The sequence below is a fragment of the Somniosus microcephalus genome, chromosome 21, assembly GCF_052327205.1.
Source record: "Somniosus microcephalus isolate GS21.2 chromosome 21, FLI_Smic_1.0, whole genome shotgun sequence".
Classification (NCBI taxonomy): Eukaryota; Metazoa; Chordata; class Chondrichthyes; order Squaliformes; family Somniosidae; genus Somniosus; species Somniosus microcephalus.
This window is the reverse complement of record NC_141007.1, coordinates 27,912,404-27,925,564: the sequence shown is the minus strand read 5'-3', so window position 1 is coordinate 27,925,564 and position 13,161 is coordinate 27,912,404. Positions and strand designations below refer to the sequence as shown.

The 13,161-nt window shown below is 44.8% G+C and overlaps 1 protein-coding gene across 1 annotated transcript in view; it reads right to left on the bottom strand.

Moving 5' to 3' along the window:
* glp2r (glucagon-like peptide 2 receptor) overlaps positions 1-13,161 on the bottom strand; it is an 82,149-nt gene that overhangs the window by 19,294 nt on the left and 49,694 nt on the right. Inside the window, exons 6-8 of the mRNA XM_085963361.1 lie at positions 11,583-11,739; positions 10,438-10,597; positions 5,878-5,938 (exon numbers count right to left, since the gene is read on the bottom strand). Coding sequence (XP_085819487.1) covers positions 5,878-5,938; positions 10,438-10,597; positions 11,583-11,739 — 378 coding nt within the window. The remainder of the gene's footprint in view (positions 1-5,877; positions 5,939-10,437; positions 10,598-11,582; positions 11,740-13,161) is intronic.

Here is a 13,161-nt window from a genome sequence, read left to right as displayed (position 1 = left end):
TTTGGGAGCTGTCCTCCTTCTGAAGGAGGCCATCAGCAACTTCATTCAAAAGATGAAGACAACTAGACAACTCCCTCACACTGCAACTTGCCAACGGTGACAGGTCAGCGGGCATCTATAACCGTTCTCTTCAACACATTTACCATTTCTTAAGCTGAGAAAGATTAAGGCCTAAAACCTACAGTGTAAATCATCACCACGGTTGAAAAGAGTAAAAGCTAAATGCTGGGTAAATCAGCGATTAGGCAATGCCAAACTTGAAGTAGCAGGAAGAAAAGACTGAAGGAGGTAAAGAGTTCTCGAGTCTGAGGCCCCAGAAAATAATGAACAGATTGCACCAATAATCTTGATTTCAACAGAGTGAGGATATGGGAAGAGGAAGACATTATGAGACAAGCCATTTTCAGTTGGATGTAACTCTGGCCTTCAAGATTTTAAGTAACAGGTTAGCAGGAACAAGAAAGAAAAGTGCAGAAGAACACTGACCACAGGAATATTTATAAGACTGAGAGACAAGGACGTCTGTGATGGAGAAAGAGAGCGAGAGCGAAAGATAGGAAGGCTTGAGGTGAGAGAGGGATCATCGATCAGATTATAAACTGTTTCTTGAGTCCTATCTGTGGTGTATGTAACCTGTTCCACCTTAAGAGAACTACTTTAAGAGATGTACTACTTTCTCTTGGCTGCTGTATACTGTAATACCGGTGGTGACCACACCGGTATATAAGTGTTGTGTAAGGATTTGCTGGGCAGTTCAGCCCTGACCTCCGAATAGTAAAGACCTGTTAAAAGTTATTCTTGTTGTCTGTGTCCAGTGATTGATCCTAAACATAACTGGGACACACAGACTCAACAGTGGCGACGAGTCCGATCTTACCCTGCGGCAATTTTACATCCAAGGCAGCTTCGTCCTCAAAACGGGCGTCGAGAAGAGGCATCCGCCCTCATCATCCTGCTGAGCACCATCGCACGGGAGGCATCGAGAACCCGGGTTAAAAAGAAAAAGAATTCTGACCACGAAGCCCTCCATCAGCGACAGGCAGTGATCATCCCTTCTACCACGGTGGTGGGTAAGCCGATCAGCGACACGAGCAGAAAGTCGGCCGCGTTGACTGTGGAGCAGGGGAGGGAAAACGGAGGAATAAGGGCGGAGAGCTCGACCACGGCCGGTAGAAAGGGCCGGGCTGAAATCGAGGCCGAGAGGCGCAGCGACTGGGGCAGCTTAAGGCTCGAGAGCCGCGGAGAACTCAAACGCAGCCGGTGTACAGGACCGGGCTGCAAGCGGGGCTGCGAGGCAAAGCAGCGTCGGGGAGTGAGAACCGCTGGGGAGGCGAGAACGGCAGCAGCAAGGCAATCGCCATTGCAGCCAGCGGGGGAAGAAGGCAAACGCGGGAATCCGCCATTGTAGCCGGCGGGGGAAGAAGACGAGCGCGGGAAAGACCGCCAAGCGCGGGAAGCCGCCATTTTAGTAGGCGGGGGAAGAAGACAAGCGCGGGAAGCCGCCATTTAAAAAAAACTTGCAAGGATGCCTAAACATGGGAGCATTAATACCTTTGATAGCGATACCGAAGATTGGACCACGTATGTAGAACGCATGGAAGTTTATTGTAAAGCAAATAAGGTACCAGATGATGAAAAAGCACTAACCTTATTAAGCTCAATGGGTGCGAAGACATACGGGCTATTGAAGCACCTTCTATCACCAAATAAACCGGCGGATCAGACTTTCGCGAATATTGTTACTGTCCTGAAAAATCATTTAAACCCCATGCCGCTGATGATAGCGGAACGATTTAAATTTTACAGAAGAACGCAGCTGAAAGACGAAAGCAACGCTGAATTTTTAATTGAACTGCGTAAGCTATCAAAGTACTGTCAGTTTGGAACAGGACTAGCAGATGCGCTGAGAGATAAATTTGTGTGTGGATTGTTAAAAGAAGGAACACAAAAGCGACTGCTTGAGGAGAATGATCTTACGCTTGATAAAGCTGTCACTATTGCAGCATCGCAAGAAGCCGCAGCGAGAGGCACTGCGGAAATGCAGCTACGGTCACCGGAACTCTGCACCAATCAAATGGTCTTGAGTACAGTAAAATGTTATCGTTGTGGAAAGACAACGCACGATCAGAACCAGTGCTGGTTCAAAAATCAGGAATGCAGAAAATGTGGCAGGCTTGGTCACATAGCTAAAGTATGCCGGTCAGGAAAGAAGACCAGCAACAAAAAGTCACCGCAGGAAAAGTACAGAAAGGTACACAAGGTGACAGAGAACAGTTCGAACAAACAGAAGTCAGATTCAGACTCCAGCAGTAATGAACTGGGTAGTCTAAGAGTACACAATGTTGGTAAGGAAGCAGACCTCCAAACAATTTGGGTCACACTTCAGATAGCAGGAGTCCAAGTGAAGATGGAATTGGACACTGGATCGGCATTGATGGTCATGAATAAGAAAGATTACAAAAGGTTATTCCCACATATTCCCCTACGGGATACGGAGATTGTATTGAAAACCTACACGGGGCAAAGAGTATACCCCATCGGGAAGATAGAGGTAAAGGTGGTCCACAAGGGCAAAGAAAGCCGAGGAATGGACTTATATGTGCTACCTGAGGGAGGTCCACCACTACTGGGACGGGAGTGGATTAGGAAAATAAATATGGACTGGCATTCCTTAAAAGCACTAACGGTAGATTCCGGTACAAAAGATGTCAAACCTAAACAATTGTCCAGAATATTGGACGATGCTAAAGAGGTGTTCCAACAGGGACTGGGAACACTCAGAGGAATTACAGCAAACATCAAGGTTGAAGAACATGCAAGCCCGAAATTTTTCAAAGCCAGACCGGTACCTTATGCAATACGACCTGCTGTGGAAGCTGAGCTGGAAGGGCTAGAACGTTCAGGAGTACTGTCTAAGGTAGACTGGAGTGAGTGGGCCATGCCCATTGTCCCCATCATGAAGCGTTCATCGAGCAACAAGCCGGGGGAACCGGGGAAGGTTCGCATCTGTGGAGATTTCAAGATCACTGTTAATCCGGTGCTTCACACGGTGCAGTATCCGCTTCCGCGGATTGAGGATATCTTCGCTTCGTTGTCTGGCGGGAAACACTTCACCAAGATAGACCTGGCGCAGGCGTACTTACAGATGGAAGTTGAGGAAGAGTCACGCCAGTATCTCACGATCAACACGCATGGAGGCTTGTACCGGTATAATAGACTGGTTTTTGGAGTGGCATCGGCTCCAGCAATTTGGCAGAGGGCCATGGAGCAGGTATTACAGGGAATTCCAGGTACACAATGTTACCTGGACGATATTCTGATTACAGGAGATGATGACGAGGAACACCTTGCAAACTTGGAACTGGTGCTCACCAGATTGAAAGAATATGGTCGTCGAGTTAATCGCCAGAAATGTGAATTCTTTCAGAAGCGGATCTCGTACTGTGGTCATGTCATTGACCAGGAGGGGCTTCATAAGTCTCCTGATAAGATCGAAGCTGTTGTGAAGTCTCCCGCTCCGGATAATGTATCCCAATTGAGGTCGTTTCTAGGGTTGATTAACTATTACCATAAGTTTCTGCCAAATTTATCCACGGTGCTGCACCCGCTGAATGCTCTTTTGCAGAAGGGAGTACCATGGAAGTGGAGCGAGGACTGTAAGAGGGCCTTTCGCGAAAGCAAGGCATTGATCACCTCAGAGGAAGTGTTGGCTCACTTCAACCCAACGCTGCCTATTCGTTTGGCTTGTGATGCTTCTCCATATGGTATTGGGGCAGCACTCTCACACAAGTTGCCAAATGGCCAGGAGAGGCCAGTTGCGTTCGCATCCAGATCATTGACCTCCGCTGAGCGCAACTATGCTCAGATAGATAGGGAGGCTCTCAGCCTTGTGTGGGGAGTAAAGAAGTTTAATCATTACCTGCAGGGCCAAAAGTTTACGCTTCTGACAGACCACCAGCCGTTGGTATCCATTTTTAACCCTAAGAAGGGTGTTTCGGTGATGACAGCACAGAGACTCCAGAGATGGTCCCTTTTCCTAGGGGCACATCAATATCAGATCGAATTCAAAGGTACAAAGCAGCATGGTAATGCTGATGGGCTGTCGCGCCTGCCACTACCTACAGAGGAGGAGGCACCGACGGTTGACCCTGTTGAGTTATTTCACTCGACCATCATCGAATGTTTACCAGTCACCAATGCAAGTATTGAAAGAGAAACCAGGAATGACCCGACACTGTCCAGGGTCTACGAAGTGACAGTGAAGGGATGGCCAGCACATGGTGATCCACTGTTACCGGCATTCTCAGCAAGACGAGAACAGCTGTCCATCTGTCAAGGAACATTGATGTATGGAACAAGGGTGATTATTCCTCCTAAGTTAAGAGAGAGAGTTCTAAAGGAACTGCATGAAGGTCATCTGGGGGGAGTCAAGATGAAAAGCCTTGCTAGAGCTTATGTGTGGTGGCCGGGTATCGACCAACAGATAGAGGAGCTGACGAAAAGCTGCTCAGGGTGCCAAAAAGTGCAAAATGCACCTCCGATTGCACCGCTGCATCCATGGGAATGGCCTTCAACCCCATGGCAACGTGTACATATTGACTTTGCTGGTCCTTTCATGGACTCCATGTTTTTAATTGCGGTGGACGCACATTCTAAATGGCCAGAAGTGATTAAGATGACTACCACTACCTCGGAAAAGACGATCGCGGTGTTAAGAACGATATTTGCAAGAAATGGATTGCCAGAACAAATATGTTCAGACAACGGACCGCAGTTCGTGTCAGAAGAATTCCAGAAATTCATGAAGAAGAATGGGGTGAAACATTATACCTCTGCCCCATATCATCCGGCTACAAACGGGTTGGCCGAGAGATTTGTACAAACGTTCAAAAAAGCGATAAAGGCCATGAGCGAAGATCAGATTCCACTACAACACAAGGTGGACAAATTCCTACTGGCATATCGAAACGCCACCCATGCAGTGACAAACCAAAGTCCTGCCATGATGTTCTATAACAGGAGGTTGCGGTCCAGGTTGGACTTGTTTAAACCAAATGTGCGGAGGGAAGTTGAAAACAAACAGTTCCAGCATATAAATAACAAGACCACTCGGAGTTTCGAAATAGGACAACCAGTGTTAGCCCGGGATTATAAAAACAAGAAATGGCAATCTGGAACAATTCGGGCCAGACAAGGACCCCTGATGTACACGGTAGATGTTGGTGAAAATGTAATACGGCGTCATGCTGACCAACTGGTAGAATCGAGAACAAGGGTCGAACCCATGGTTACGGCAGAGACAACCGTGGAAGAAGTTAGTGAACCTGAAGCATCTACCTCAGAAGTGAATGTACCTGATGATGATGTCCAATCCATAAGAGACCAACTAGATGAGTCACCCCAACAACGAGAATCAGAGACCCCTGAAAGGCGTTATCCAACTCGAATCAGGAGGCCTCCTCAGAGACTGAATCTTTGAACTGTTTTGCATGAAGTTGTATATATGTTATGTTATGTTAAATGGGGATATAACTGTTAAGCTAAAAAGGGAGGATTGTGGTGTATGCAACCTGTTCCACCTTAAGAGAACTACTTTAAGAGATGTACTACTTTCTCTTGGCTGCTGTATACTGTAATACCGGTGTTGTGTAAGGATTTGCTGGGCAGTTCAGCCCTGACCTCCGAATAGTAAAGACCTGTTAAAAGTTATTCTTGTTGTCTGTGTCCAGTGATTGATCCTAAACATAACTGGGACACACAGACTCAACACTATCCAAGAGTGAGAGAGAGTGTTAGAAAACAAGGATGTACAACAATACATTAGTTCAATTATTAATGGAGTTATAAAGAAACATGATTTTTTTCAGTAAGTCTTACCATTCATTCTCATAGATAACCTTTGATATTGTCCAAGGTATAACAAACAATAGTGGGCACACTGAAAGAGAAAGAAGTTTGTTTTTGAGTTGTATCAAGACTTGCTTATTGAGCTGTGGAGGAACGCTACCCTAAGGCCACTCGGACCTGGCGTGGAGATTCAGCTGTAGTCCATACCTAGTCAAACTTGACAATTTTATTCCACGGGCACATTTAAGGTTGGTTTTTTAAGACTGGCGAACTCAAGCAAAAGCTTTGAGTGAAGCTTGAAATTCCAGCCCCGGGGGGTAGGGCCGCAGAATCCCCCTCAGCGTGGCACAGCAGCACCGGGTTGCCACCCTGAGTTCCTGGTGGCAAAGTGGGGCTGGCATCTCTGCTGCATCTTTACTGGCAAGTGAACCCCCCCGCCCTGCCACCCCCACCCCCACCCTGCAACCGGGATTTGGGACAGGGTCATGGGGAGGTCAAAGAGGCAGCTAGAAGCCCTGCCCCTGCTCTGCTCTAAATGCTGGGTAAAATTGGAGTGTGTTTCAAGGATGTAAAACAATACATTAGTTCAACGGGCTGACGGAGTTTTCAGCCGAACATTTCTAATTCTGCTGATTCTACTCTGTAGAAGTCTTATAAATGGAGGATACGATATAGGCTGCAGACACTACAATGCATCAGTGTTCAATGTCATTTCAACCTCCAAAATGGATTATATGATTGAAACACACTGCAGCCCGTGTTATTCTATATAATACTAGTGGATGTCCTCTGCCGTTGCTCACAAGCACGGTGGCATAGTGGTTAGCACTGTTGCCTCACAGCGCCAGGGACCCGGGTTCGAATCCGGCCTCGGGTGACTGTCTGTGTGGAGTTTGCACATTCTCCCCGTGTTTGCGTGGGTTTCCTCCGGGTGCTCCGGTTTCCTCCCACAGTCCAAAGATGTGCAGGTTAGGTTGATTGGCTATGATAAATTGACCCTTAGTGTTAGGGGGATTAAATACGTGGGGATAGGGTGGGATATGTGTTGGTGTAGGGGTTACGGGGATCAGGTGGGATATGTGTCGGTGCAGGCTCGATGGGCTGAAATGGCCTCTATCTGCACTGTGGGGTTTCTGTGATTCTGTGATACAAGGGCAATTTTCTTCTCTAGGCCCATGCTGAGTGCTCAATAAGCACAGTGCACTGCAGGACGAGAATTCAACAACAACTTGGATGTATATAGCACCTTTAATGTAGAAAAATGTCCCAAGGCGCTTCACAGAAACATAATTAGACAAAAATTGACACTGAGCCAAAGAAGGAGATGTTAGTAGGTGTGACTAAAAGCTTGGTCAAAGGGACAAGTTTTACAGAGCGTCTTAAAGGAGGAGAAGGAGGCGGGGAGGTTTAAGGAGAGAATTTCAAAGCATAGGGCCTAGATGGCTGAAGGTATAGCTACCAATGGTGGGGTGAACGGAGTGGAAGATACAGAAGAGGCCAGCATTGTAAGGGCTGGGAGGTTATAGAGAGGGGCGATGCCATGAAGAGATTTAAACACGATTTATGCAACTGGGAGACTAGAATCCAATGTAGGTCCTCAAGTGCTTCAGTGATAGGTGAGCAGGACTTGACAAGGAACAATAAGGGTACCGGGGGGAAAAATTCGGTATCGCCCCATTTGGGGCGCCGTTACCGGCCATGCGCAAAGTTCAGCGCCTGGCACTACTTATCGCCTCCGACAGCAAACTTGGCTTTTATCGCCCCTGGAGGTGATTGGAGCACTAAATCAGGCGCTTCACACCTGTCTTAAGGTGCAAATGCCGAGGAGTGAGGCGCTACCTCAGAGTGCTGGCAAAGCAAGGAAGGGCAAATCAAAATAAACCTGCAAAGTGCTGCTCAGTACTCAAAACTCCTTCACACAGCGTTGAATCTCTCCAGAAGCCTCTCTCTGACTGCGTGGTGCAAAAATGTCACCGACAAAAAAAGGCAGGAAGCGGTCGCCTTTAAATAGCGCTCCCCTAGTCCCTTTCTGACAGCTTAACTCTCCCCTCAACCTGTCATTGCTAGCGGCAGGCGGTAAGGCAGGGGGCTACCGACCATAGAGCACATATACCAGAAACGCTGTTTACGGAGGTCACGGACCATCATCAAAGACCCTACCCACCCCAGCCACAGTCTGTTCGCCCTCCTGCCATCTGGGAGACGCTACAGATGCATTCGCACCCGAACGACCAGATTTAGGAACAGCTTCTTTCCCAGGGCTGTCATCCTACTGAACTCCACAAATAAACTCTAAAGCCTGCACATCTGCCAATGCACTTTATTATGTTTATGTTTATGTTAATGTATTACAAGCCAAATGAATGTTGAATGTTTAAATGTCTTAATCTAAATGTACACTCTCGGGAGCCGCAAGCCTACATTTCGTTCTACTGCACTTGTGCACTAACAATGACAATAAAGTTGATTATTATTATTATTATATATCCGGTCCGGGGCGCTAACGGGGCGTTGCGCACTCGAATGACGTCACAATCTGCCAGCGCAGGAGATTGTGGTGGAAGTGTTTAGTGCCGCCGCAAAATGTCTAGTTAATTTCGGGAGCGGCACAAACATTGCCACGCCCGGCCTCTAGTTGCTTTGCGCTCCAATTGGCGCCCTCTTAAGGTGCTAATGGGAGGCGCAAACAACTGAATTTTTCCCCCCAGGTATCTAAAATTTAAAGTGTGGGGGGAGATTGTGGAAGTTGTGCTTATTTTCTTTGGAGAAGGAACTTCCGGGTAACCTAATAACATATGTCATGAAGTATACTGACTTCTGTAACAGATCCATTTCCCCAAACCCCCACCCCTGTCCCGAGCCCCAGTGAGTTGATCCGACACAGAGTCCAAAATTTTTTGATAGGCATTATCCTAACACCAGAGATGCCTGGAATGAAGAGTAGATCGGTGTCAGACAAGCAAAGGATGCAAGCAGGGACAGAGGGCTAACAAAGGCCACTGAGGTAGTGTGTCTTAAAGCTGTGAAGATACTTCCAGGTGAGGGTTAGAGTCCTGAAGTAGATTTGGAGGGGCACACGCAGCCTAGTGAGAACTGGTGTAATGGAAGTGCAAGACTTTCAGTGAGTGAGGGCAAGGGCAGGGGCAATCCACATGAGTTGCAATTCATGGAAATAGAAGCAGGAAGGCAGACAGAAGAGCATTGGAGATGTTGAACCTCAAGGTACTAAAGGCATAGATTAGAGCAGGAGTGTCCAAGGTTTCTGTCTTCATGGGTTGAATGCATATATATCATTTAGCCTCCGAGACCAGATTTAAAGTTTTAATCCATGTTAAGATCAATCTGCATCTATCTCAAATTGGCTGATATTAACAGATCTTGCTGTCACCAATAAGGCATCAGTATTAAGAGCGGTCCTTTCCAAACCTTCAGGTCCATAAATTTAAAACAAGAAAAAACAGCAAAGAAGAAATATAACTGCAAATAGGGCTGAGTTACCTAGTCTTTGAGGCTGGATTGCCTGTAGTTTTAACCTCCTGAATTAGAGTCTGGGTGGCTCCAGGAGAATGGGGAGGGGTAGGTGATAGGCAGTGTTGCGAAGGTGGGAAAATGGCAGACTTGGTGACTGAGTGGATATGGGGAGAGAAACAGACAGATGCATAAAGCTCTTTTTCTAATCTTGCAACATCCAACAGTGAATGAAAAATAGACAAAATTTGGCAATCTTCTCGTAAGATCAGAAAACCAGGAGCTGAAGTATCCAGTATGAGAAGAACCAGAACAGAGTCCCAACCTACTTTAACACTTGAGTAGGAATGAGCTCCATAACATTTCAGGGTGGCCAAGCAATTTTCTGCAGGGATGGAGGGATAATCAAAAGATATGTTATAAAAATAAAGATAAAGAACTTTCATTTATATAGCGCTTTTCACGACCTCAGGACATCCCAAAGCACTTTACAGCCAATTAAGTACTTTTTCAAACTAATAGTCACTGTTGTATTGTAGGGAAACATGGCAGCCAATTTATGCAAAGCTCAGTCCCACAAACAACAATGAAATAATGACCAGATAATCTGTTTTAGTGCTGTTGGTTGAGGGATAACTATTGGTCAGGACACTGGGGAGAACTCCCCTGTTCTTCTTCAAAATAGTGCCATGGGATATTTTGCATCTGTCACTGGGATCCTCATTTGCAAGAGAGCAAATGGGGTCTCATCCAAAAGATGTCATCACCAACACTGCCTCAGTACTGTAGTGTCAGCCTAGATTATGTGCTCCAGTCTCGGGAGTGGGACCTGAACCCACAACCTTCTAACCCAGAGGCGAGAGAGCTATCACTGAGCCACTTTGCTATTCCTCTTTGAGAAGAAGCGGCTGTGTCGTTTTCAGCAGTTCTCATAATTTTCCCATTGTCAAGAAATTACAGAGTTGTATGAAGAGAGCCCTGGGAAGGGGGTCACTTGCCTCAACCTGAATGTTCAGGTAACTAACATGAGCGGACATTATCAAAAGCAGGAAAAATAATTTTAAAACCAGTGGCTAGCGGGGAGGTGAATACAATTAAATCTTGAACTTGAGCTTCACTTACCCCATCCTATCAGGATGTATTGTTTTAACAGCCTTTTCTCTGAAAGGACAGCCAGGACTATCAGTTTATGAAGATAAATTCCTTCCACCAAAAGCCAGAAGAAGTTGGCTCCAACAAAATAGTGCATGCAAACCTGGGCCATCTTGCATCCATTTGAAAGCTGCAGCAGAGGAAGTACAGACTTCATTAGTAGCTGTTTCAACGAGACTTTAAAATAGGCAGCAAAAAATTCAGGTTCGACTTGGTGATGTGCCAGTACTTGCCAGTCTTATTTATGAGGGCACTGCCAGCTTAGTAGGTGGCTTTTGGGTGGACTAATTTTCCAGAAACATTGGTTGCTTTGCTGCCCCGTTGATATGGGGGCAACACACTGCAGCAGAACTTTAACAGTGCAGTAGGTATATTTTTGTTTTGCTTTAAGAAGCCTGGGTGAAGGGTCAAGTCCCAGAATGAAAGTTTGAAAAGAAGAGATCATTGGTTAGGTGACTCCAGGCGTAGGATTTAAAAACCTACAGATTATAGAATTCTATTCCTAAATGTAACATGTATATTGCAGGGCTCTTTACCATAATGTTGCTCTCCTCTTTAATGCTTTAAAAAAAAATGCATTAGTGAAGAATAGAATCTTTCTTTAAATAATTAGCTTTAAAGGACTGGAACCTTTTTAGTCTGCATGGCTCAGTATCATAGTAGGCACTGCGATTGCATCCTTTTTATAATATAAGACAAGACCATACAGAAAATCTATTGTGCTACAAAGAGATGCTTGAAGAGTTTATTGCTAGTGAGGGAGCAACAGTTGTTATATTAGAAGATTTGTGCCAGCAGATAGCTTTATGGTGGAAAAATAGAATTCTCCGTATGACCGATTGCTGTATCAAGATCAATAGTGAATTAAATGTCAGTCTTTGGCTGTAGACTCAACCCTTTAAAAACCACCATTTCACTTGGGACAGTGAACAATCGTAAGAGAGACAAATGCACAAACCGAAAGAGAGAAGGAGAAATAGAGACACAGATGGGGAGGTGATCACTGACAGAACAAAAGAGCGACAGACAGATATGACGGTGATTTTATTGCTCTAGGATGGTTTAAAACTCTGTCCCAGAAGACACAGGATATCAAGCAGACATCTGGCACTTACCTCAGTGTTGAAAAATGTCTTCCATCCCATTTCATCATCTGGACGTTTTGAATAAGTGTTATTCAGAAAAATATCTTTTATAAGGACTGCCAGTGCTCTCAGAATAAAGGAAGCAAATAAATTCATATGGATGTAGTTCCGAGTACAATGCAGTTTCCTACAGACAAAGGAAAAAGAAACCCAGATTATTCGGTTATTAGAGCTCTCTTTGGGTTAAATCTAAATTGGATAAAAATGTAGCTTCTATACAGACACATGAATCAAGCATTCCCTTAGAAATTTCTCCAATGCACTTGCTTCAATATTTTCCTCTGCGCTCTATTTTTAATAGGTTCATCAACATAGACATACGGAGGAAATCCTTGACCTTGGTTGCTAATTTACACAATACTAATGGCATTTGCTAGAGCCTCTGTACAGTCTGAACAGTTGTAATAAGGACATATTTGAGCTCATTTCACTTTCCTCATTTACATGTTTAACTTGGAGGCAAAGTGCGCAATATGGAACACGATTGTGTTTTAGCAGCGTGAACAGGAGGAATCATAGGGAGGTCTAAATGGGGAGTGTTTTTGAGAATGCATCCAACATTGGTTCATATATCAAGATATTGCTTGTCCGACAAGGAAAGACGTGTCGCTTGATCTAGTCCAGAGAAATGAAATGGGACAAATAATTGTTGAGAGATTGGGACAACAATTCGGAACAATTGACAACCACAACATAGTTAGGTTGAATGTGAAAACAGAAAAGGATAATGAAGAATCAAAGATAAGGACACTGACTGGATAAAGGCAAAGATCAACGAGGTAAGAAACAATCTGGCTAACTGGGCAGAAAAATTAGAAAATGGACAGCGGCTCATCGGTGGAAAATCTCCAAATATGAGCTGGATAGATTACAAAATAGAGATATGCCTATTAGGCAAAAAGAACAGAGCTCCGCAGATAAAAACAGGTTAAAACTAAACTGGAGCAAAAAAATGGGGTTACCAATACAAAGAAAATTGTGAGGAATATAGAAAGTGGTGGGGAGGTCAAAAATAAGCTTAAAAGGGCTAAAAGCAAATGAGGAAAAAGGCCAGCGGATAACATAAATGGAAATAGTAAGAGTTCTTATTGGCATATAAAAAGTAAAGGAATAATTAAAGAGAAGGTAGAACTGCTCAAAGATGAAAGGGGGATCTAGTTGTGGAAGAGGCAAAGGTAGCACAGAAATATTTTGCATCAGTTTTAACAAATAAAGGTGGTGGTGGAACAATTGTTGGAGGCAAGTGTAGGAAAAGAATTTGATCTGAAAATATTAACAGGTACGTCACTGGGTCCTGAAGCCATGAACACTGTCTGGTTGATGTAAGTCAGAGAGGAGATGGTAAAGAAGCAATGGCTAGCATTTAAAGAATTAATACATCATTTACAACAAATATACATTCCTTTAAGGCACAAAAACCTCACAGGAAAAGCGGTCCAACCGTGGCTAACAAGAGAAGTTAAAGAAAGCATTAGATCAAAGGAAGAGGCTTATAATGTTGCCAAAAAGAATAGTAAGTCTGCAGTATTTTCTTTTTGTTGAGTAAGTC